Source organism: Chiloscyllium plagiosum, chromosome 1, assembly GCF_004010195.1.
Source record: "Chiloscyllium plagiosum isolate BGI_BamShark_2017 chromosome 1, ASM401019v2, whole genome shotgun sequence".
Lineage (NCBI taxonomy): Eukaryota > Metazoa > Chordata > Chondrichthyes > Orectolobiformes > Hemiscylliidae > Chiloscyllium > Chiloscyllium plagiosum.
The window spans coordinates 18,875,715-18,883,948 of NC_057710.1; the positions used below are offsets into that span (position 1 = coordinate 18,875,715).

The following is an 8,234-nucleotide window of genomic DNA, read 5'->3' on the forward strand; positions in this document are numbered from 1 at the left end:
TTCTGTACATACCTCAAAGCCATCCATTCTACTTATTTGTGCCTCAGTATTCTCATCGACAACAATGCCCTGTTCCTGAGTGAATACTGAAGAAAAGTATTCATTCAGTGTCTCCCCAATCTCTTCCGCCTCCACACGCAACTTCCCACTACTATCCTTGACTGGACCTATTCCTACCCTAGTCATTCTTTTATTCCTAACATACCTATAGAAAGCCTTAGGGTTTTCCCTAATCCTACCGACTAAGGACCTTTCATGTCCCCTCCTTTCTGCTTTTAGCTCTCTCTTCAGGTCCTTCCTGGCTACCCTATAACTCTCAATCGCCCCAATTGAACCTTCACGTCTCATCTTGAGATAGGCCGCCCTCTTCCATTTAACAAGGGATTCCAATTCCTTATTAACCCACGTCTCCCTCGCACGACCCTTTCCTCCCTGCCTGTCAGGTACATAATTATCAAGGACACTCAATAGTTGCCCCTTGGACAAGTTCCACATATCATTTACACTCTTGCCTTGGAGTCTACTTTTCCAAGCCACACATCCTAAGTCATGCCTCACCGCATCATAATTTCCCTTACCCCAGCTATAATTCTTGCCCTGTAGTACACACTTATCCCTCTCCATCACGGGTGTAAAAATCACCGAATTATGGTCACTATCCCCAAAGTGCTCACCTACCTCTAATTCTAACACCTGGCCTGGTTCGTTACCCAGAACCAAATCCAGTATGGCCTCACCTCTTGTTGGCCTGTCTACATATTGTGTCAGGAAACTCTCCTGCACACATTGAACAAACACTGACCCATCTAACGAACTTGAGCTATAGCTTTCCCAATCAATATCAGGAAAGTTAAAGTCCCCCATAACCACCACCCTATTACTGTCACTCATCTCCTGAATCACTTTCCCTATCCTTTCTTCTACGTTTCTAGGACTATTGGGAGGCCTGTAAAAGACTCCTAACTATATGGAGGATAGTGGGCTAGTGTAGGTTCGGTGGGCTTGGATCGGCGCAACATCGAGGGCCAAAGGGCCTGTACTGCGCTGTATTCTTCTATGTTCTATGTTCTATGTCACAAGATCTGCTCCCCCACTGGTGTGATCTCCAATACACACACACATACATTCTGTCCGACTGTTTGTGTGTGTCTCTCTCTCTCACACACACACACTCTCACTCTCCCTCTCTGTCTCTAATTCATCTCCTGGTCTTGGCCTCCAGCACATAGAACCTGGGAACTGCTTGTAACTCTAGTCCTAATCACTGCTTTCACTGACACTGCCGGGACTACAGACTAGTTATTTCTCCAGCGAATAAACACTCTTATAGGGAGAGATTGTGTAGATTGGGTCTGTACACATTGGGATAAAGAAGAATGAAAGACAATCTTACTCTAACACACAAGTTTCTTATGGGGGACATGACAAGGTAGACGAGAAAAGTTGTTTTCCCTTGTGGGTGAGTCTAGTACCAGAGGGCGAAATCTCAGAATAATGGGTTAAATATTTAAGAGATGAGGAAGAGGGATTTCTTCTCTTAGAAGGTGGTGGAACTATGGAATTCTTTACCATAGAAGGCTGTTGTTCTAAGTGATTAAGTATATCCACAGTTAAAACAGACGGGTTATTAATCAATAAGGGAATCAAGGGTGATGGGGAAAAGGCAGGAAAGTCATCAGCTCAGCAAAGATCTCATTTAATGGCAGAGCAGACTCGATAGGCTGAATGGCCTACTTTTGCTCATATATCTTATGGTTCTCCGTGCCTGCTATCCTTATCTTTTAGGTGGGAAGGAGTAGGAGTTCGGCAGCTGCATGCAAAGAAGCTTTGCCCACTTGTTACAGTCAAGTAATTGAAAAGAAACTCTGGCAAGTTCCTTCCTTTCAGATTTGACATCTGACATAGTATAATAGATACAACCTAAACACTCTCAGAGACCCAGTGTGGTGAAGCAGTTATAGATTTATAAACGAAATACCACTTTTACAAAAAAAAGGTCTGTTGCATGAAAGTCAGCACTATCATCAAATTATGCTTCAGGTTTAATACAGATTATGAAAAATGTGTCATGGATTTTTATATTGACGCAGAAACTGCATTATATGTTAACTGGGGAATTAAGTTGCTGAATTAACAGTTTGATATTTGGCAAGTGTTATGAAAGCACCTCAGGAAATTTGTTTCTGAGTGCTTCAGCTTTGCACCACTTACAACTTTATTACAACTGCTCTGGACTGTGCTTTCAAAATTCCAAACAGCTGACTGTCACATGAGTTATTCAATTGCTATAACAAATGAATATTAGTGAGCCAGTTTGATGAGACTCAGGAAAAATAAAAAAAGGACAGAATTAAGACTCTTTATTCAAATGCACACAGCATTCCTAATAAGTTGAGTGAACTGATAAACTAAAGTCACCATAGTCCGATCAGGCCAAAGGGCTGCTCTCTCATTCGAGGAAACATGTGACAATTGGTGGTGGTTTGACTTGAGGGTTATCACATTTCAGGCAACAGGAGATGTTGAAGAACAAGAGGACTTCACGTTGGTGCAGGAAATGAACCTAACACTGAGCGTATCACTCTACATTACAAACTAGCTGTCCAGCCAACTGAGCTAAGCGAGCGCCATGATGACCTGAGAATACAAATAGCTTAACAAACATGGTAAGCTAGGCATTACAAAGAAATGGCTGCAAACTGACCACAGCTGGGTCCTGTATATTTGACACTGTTTGATAGTTTGCATTCCTAAGAAGAAAAGAAAAGGAGGCAGTGTCTCTGTAATAAAGGGTGAGATTGGCACAGCATTGAGAAATGATTCTGGTTAGAAGGATCACAAAGGTACATAGCGATTTTTCATGATCTTTAACCTGTGTATTTTCAGGTAGGGGGTGGACTTTCAGGTCTGGGATTCTCCCTGCCATCCTTAAACTGTCCTCAGTTTTACATGTGGGAGGTAACGGGCAAGACCTAGGGTGGCCTAGGATCTCTTCTGCCAAGGGGCCTCTTTCCACATTAGCTTTCCTGTCCATTTCGAAGGTCACAAGATCTGCTCCCTCATTGGTGCAATTTCCTATACACACATATACATACACACACACACACACACACACAGACACACACACACTCACTCTCTCTCTCCCCCCACCCCCCTCCCAACCCCCGATTAATTTCCTGGTCCTGGACTCGAGGACATATAACCTGGGAACTGCTTGTAACTTCAGTCCTAATCATTGCTGCCACTGACACTGCCGGGATTACAGAGTAGTTATTTCTCCAGCCAATAAACACTCTTTAGAATGTTAAATGATTGTGGAGCTGCCACGCTTTATGGGGATACATTCCTCTCTGATTCTTTGGATAGTGCTATGGAAAAGCCTATCCTGAAAAAGAAATTTTCCATAGAATCAATTTGGTTGGAGATAATAAATTGTAAAGACAAGAAGTCAATTGTGGGAATGATTTGTAGATCGGCCAACAATAGCCAAATTTCAGAACGAAATATAAATCAAGAAATAATGGAAGATTTTAAGAAAATACTACAATAAGCATGGGAGATTATAAATTTCACAAAGATTGAATGAATCAAATTGGCAAAGGTTGTTTGTAGGCTGAGTTTAGAAAATATATTCTTTCAACAAATATTGTTTGGAAACAACTAGGGAACAGGCTGTTCGAGGCGAAAGTGAGGACTGCAGATGCCGGAGATCAAATTCTGGATTAGTGGTGCTGGAAGAGCACAGCAGTTCAGGCAGCGTCCAAGGAGCTTCGAAATCGACGTTTCGGGCAAAAGCCCTTCATAAGGAATAAGTCAAGATTAGAGTGGTGCTGGAAAAGCACAGCAGGCCAGGCAGCATCTGAGGAGCAGGAGAATCGACATTTCAGACAAAAGCCTGATGAAGGGCTTTTGCCCGAAACGTCGATTTTCCTGCTCCTCAGATGCTGCCTGACCTGCTGAGCGTTTCCAGCACCATTCTAATCTGAACAGGCTGTTCTAGACCTGGTAATGTGTGAAGCAACAGATCAATTAAATACATCATATTAAAAGCTACTCTAGATAAGCATTTGAGGTGGCACAGTGGCTCGGTGGTTAGCACTGCGACCTTACAGCGCCAGGACCCAGGCTCGAATCTGGCCGTGGATGACTGTATGTGTGGAATTTGCACATCGTGTCTGCGTGGGTTTTCTCCGGGTGCTCCAATTTCGTTCCACATTCCAAAGGATGTGCAGGTTAGGTGAATTGGCCATGCTAAAATGCCTATAGTGTTAGGTGCATTAGTCAGGGGGATGGGCTACTCTTCGGAGAGTCGGTGTGGACTTGTTGGGCTGAAGAGCCTGTTTCCACGCTGCATGGAATCTAATCATTAGTTTGGGTGTGAAATTCATGTCTTAAACTGAAGTTAAGGCAAAAACAAGGGTATGAAGACTTGGTTGGCTAAAATGGAACAGGAAAATAGATGGAAGGAAAGACAGTATAGAAACAGCACAAGACACTTATGGATTTTTTCACTACTCTCGTCAAGCATATATTGCATTGAGAAGGCCAAAAGTTCCTTCACAATGATTCAAGGACTGATGTGTTTATCACTTTTAATTTTTTTTATATCATTTTCTCTGTAACTAATAAACTCACCATTTTGCCAATTAAAGAAAGCCTGGTTCAACTACTTCATAAATTTATTTGAATCTGAGAGAAAGATTTCCACAAGGGAAGGGATCCTTTTTAAATCAACCTTCTTGCAATCAACCAACATGGTGGGTAAATAAAAAAGGAGAGCTTGTTAGGGTCACCTGGGAGCTTAATAATTTGGGGTATCTTGTCTGGAATTGTAAAATATTGTGGAACTTCACCACAAATTGGGAGAAACAGTCTTAAAGGAAGTGACTGCAGAGATAATGAATGCATTGTTTGTAATCTTACAAAATTCATTAGATTCTGGAAAGGTCCGAGAGGATTTAAAACCATAAATGTACTGTAAGCTGAATATTGTGTTATTTGTCTGTTAAAAGAAAATCAAGAAAGGAGGGACACAGAAAGTAGGAAAATGAGCCAACTGGTCTATTGTCTGCCACTGGAAAACTGTTAGAATTATCAATATCGTTAAATATTAAGGAGGTAATAAGAGGACAATGAGAAAATCATAATCCAAATAGGCAGAGTCAACATGGCTTTAAGGAAATGAAATGGTGTTTGACAAATTCATTAGTTATTTGAGGATGTAGCTAGCAAGGTCGATAAAGGGATAAAGGGATGCAATGAGTTGCCACATTGAAGGTCACTGTCCATGACAAGAGCACACAGGGAGATACTGTTCCCACTGGTGAAACAGCTAAGAATGAGAGGGCACAGGTTTAAAGTATTTAGCAAAGAAAAACCAAAAACAATATGAGGAAGGCTTTCTCATGGACCAAGTTGTTTGGGTCTGGAATGCATTACTTGAGAACAGACACAAGTTTAATTCAGCTGTTATGCTTATGTGAAATAATGTTTGCTTATAGCTTTACTTTGCCTGCCCAGAGAGTGGTATGGAGCTGGCAGAACTCAATGCTGTTATGTCAATCCGCTCTCAAATAAAATATGCGGGTCTTCTTCATAACCAGCAGATACAGACAACATTATGAGTTGGCATTAATTGATTAAAATGTGATCACATTCCCAGCACAACTTCTCAATTCCATTTAATAAGAAGAAATGTAACACAAAAAACATCAAATCAGACAAACTCACCCGTGCGCTTTGCCCTGCAATAAGCTGGTCATCCTCGGTCTGAACACTTGTTCGGCTCTGGACATCATAGTCTTCTTGTTCAAAGTCTGAATCATCCTCCAGTTCTTCTGGAGTCTGAATTTGAAAAAAACAATATGGAAAGAAAGGGGCTTATTATGAATTGTAATCTTTGCATGGTCTGATTCTGTTAAGCGTGCAGATGCCACCAGATTCTATAATTCACATTAAACAATTGAAAAGGGCAGCAGCTATTACATTGTAGAGGGTCGTCGTTTTTCTTAAGTAGAACTGAGACCATGACTAATCCCTGGGTTGCCAGACAAAGCCCTATCCTGGAACATTTCTTTGTGAGCTCTAATTAATAACAAGTCAAATTTCAATAAAAATCCCATGTAGAACTGCACTGTAAATCCATCTGCTCCAGGGGCTATGAATGCCTGACACACTGCTTTCTAATTCTGCTTCATCTAATGACTCTTCTTGCTGGAGGTCATTTAATTGTAAAATTTAGATGTCTCTGAGAAAAGTGGTCTCATTTATTTTACTTGAATCTTTTAAGGCAATAGCTGCAGAAATAATGGAACAATGTCAAAAAGAGCCTGAGATTCAGTATTTTATTCTCTCCATCTGCTCCTTTTTGTGATAAGTATGTTCTCTACAAGAGAAGGGTAGCATAGTGATTATGTGCCTCGATTAGCAATTGAGAAAACTGGACTAACAATTCACCGTGTTTAAATTTACATTGCAGTGCAGTTATTTCAAAGTTCTGGGAATAAAATGTTGATATCAGAAAAAGTGACTATTGGACTATTGGCTTGTTGCAGAAATGCAGCTTGTTCACTGATTGACCTTTAGCAAAGGATGCATGTCATCCTTGCTCACTTTGGTTGATACATGACCCAATCCTGGAACTATGTGGCTGGCTCTTAATGTACCATTCAACTCTTTACAGTGGTTTAACAACTAAGTCCACTACCAACTTCTCAGAGCAGATGTGAATGGGCAATAAAGGCCAGTATTGTCAACAAGGCTCACATCCCAAAATTATTTAAAATTTGAAAATGCATTCTTCTATTTTTGACCTCCCAGACTGCAGCTATTGCCTTAAAAGATCAACAATTCTCAAATCACCATCATCACTCAGTCACTGCACATGATGCTACCACGTTTATTTGAAGAAGGGTGAATTCTTTAGGATTCCATAATATTGCTAAAAAGATTCTACTGGATCCTCAATAATCTAACATTCTGAATTGGAATGCCCATTGGTTCTTAATTTTTCCCACAGATCCATAAATTTTAAAATGTTGATTAAATGTGTGGCTGCCAAAACAAAAGATTTTGCCCAAAATTATCTGTTGTTCCCATTGACAGGATTCAGTTAATGCATGTGCACCAGCTATACAGTTATCTTAGCCCAAGTATTTAACATGTGTATTTGAACAGAATTACTTTAACTCTATTGTAAAACTTAACAGAATAACAGATTATTCAACTAAACAGCAACCATTCCAATGTAGTAACATTCCATAAGCACACCATTGGTAAAGGCAAATTCAGTAAAATAGATTATCTCACATGCAATGTTTCTCCAGTCCAGGAGAAAAGAACACCAAGAGAAAATTCTGGCAGAGTAAACTCCACCTTTTTGCTATAACAGAGAAATGTATCAGCTCCCACAGCAAAATTCAAAACCCCAACAACTACTGAAAGCTAAATTAAAACCCCAGATCTGTGGGAGCCTGACTCCACCTAGTCATACAGCTTCTATTGTTCTAAATGAAAAATAAACAAAGGCCTCACAAGCGATTAAATTTATTGGATTTGAATAGATACTCACCAACTATGACTCTAAACCTCTTTTCAAAAGAAAAGACAAACTACACCTCTTAAAGCCATAGCATCATTGCATTCCCCCTTAAAAAAAATCTCTCAATGTAGAAAGATGGCTTCATTTTTAAAAACTTATGCTATTTGTTCAATATAATGCATACATATTTCACTGACTCTAAGCATGCAAACATTCAATAGTACAATGCATTTCAATTGGTCCTTTTTTGGCCACTAAACACCTTTATCTTTCTTCATCAAAGTTGTGATAGCACACTAGTAATTAAGTTCTCTTGTCCTGTAATGTGTATAACTTTCAAATTAAATGGTTGAAACAAAAAAGTCTTGTATTTTATCTTTAATTTTTTCCAAAAAATGTTAAAGGGTTATGATCATGGGAGGCTGCTGAGCATGGTGAGGGCCCATGGTGTTCGAGGTGAGCTGCTGGGATGGATTGAGGATTGGCTGTCTAACAGAAGGCAGAGAGTTGGGATAAAAGGTTCTTTTTCAGAATGGCAGCCAGTGACGAGCGGTGTCCCGCAGGGTTTGGTGCTGGGGCCACAGCTGTTCGCATTATATATTAATGATTTGGATGAGGGAACCGGGGGCATTCTAGCGAAGTTTGCCAATGATACGAAGTTAGGTGGACAAGCAGGTAGTACTGAAGAAGTGGG

The 8,234-nt window shown here is 40.3% G+C and overlaps 1 protein-coding gene across 1 annotated transcript in view; it reads right to left on the reverse strand.

Moving 5' to 3' along the window:
- The window catches only part of ctnna2 (catenin (cadherin-associated protein), alpha 2), a 1,205,477-nt gene that overhangs the window by 154,843 nt on the left and 1,042,400 nt on the right, over nucleotides 1–8,234 (reverse strand). Inside the window, exon 14 of the mRNA XM_043699324.1 lies at nucleotides 5,731–5,844. Coding sequence (XP_043555259.1) covers nucleotides 5,731–5,844 — 114 coding nt within the window. The remainder of the gene's footprint in view (nucleotides 1–5,730; nucleotides 5,845–8,234) is intronic.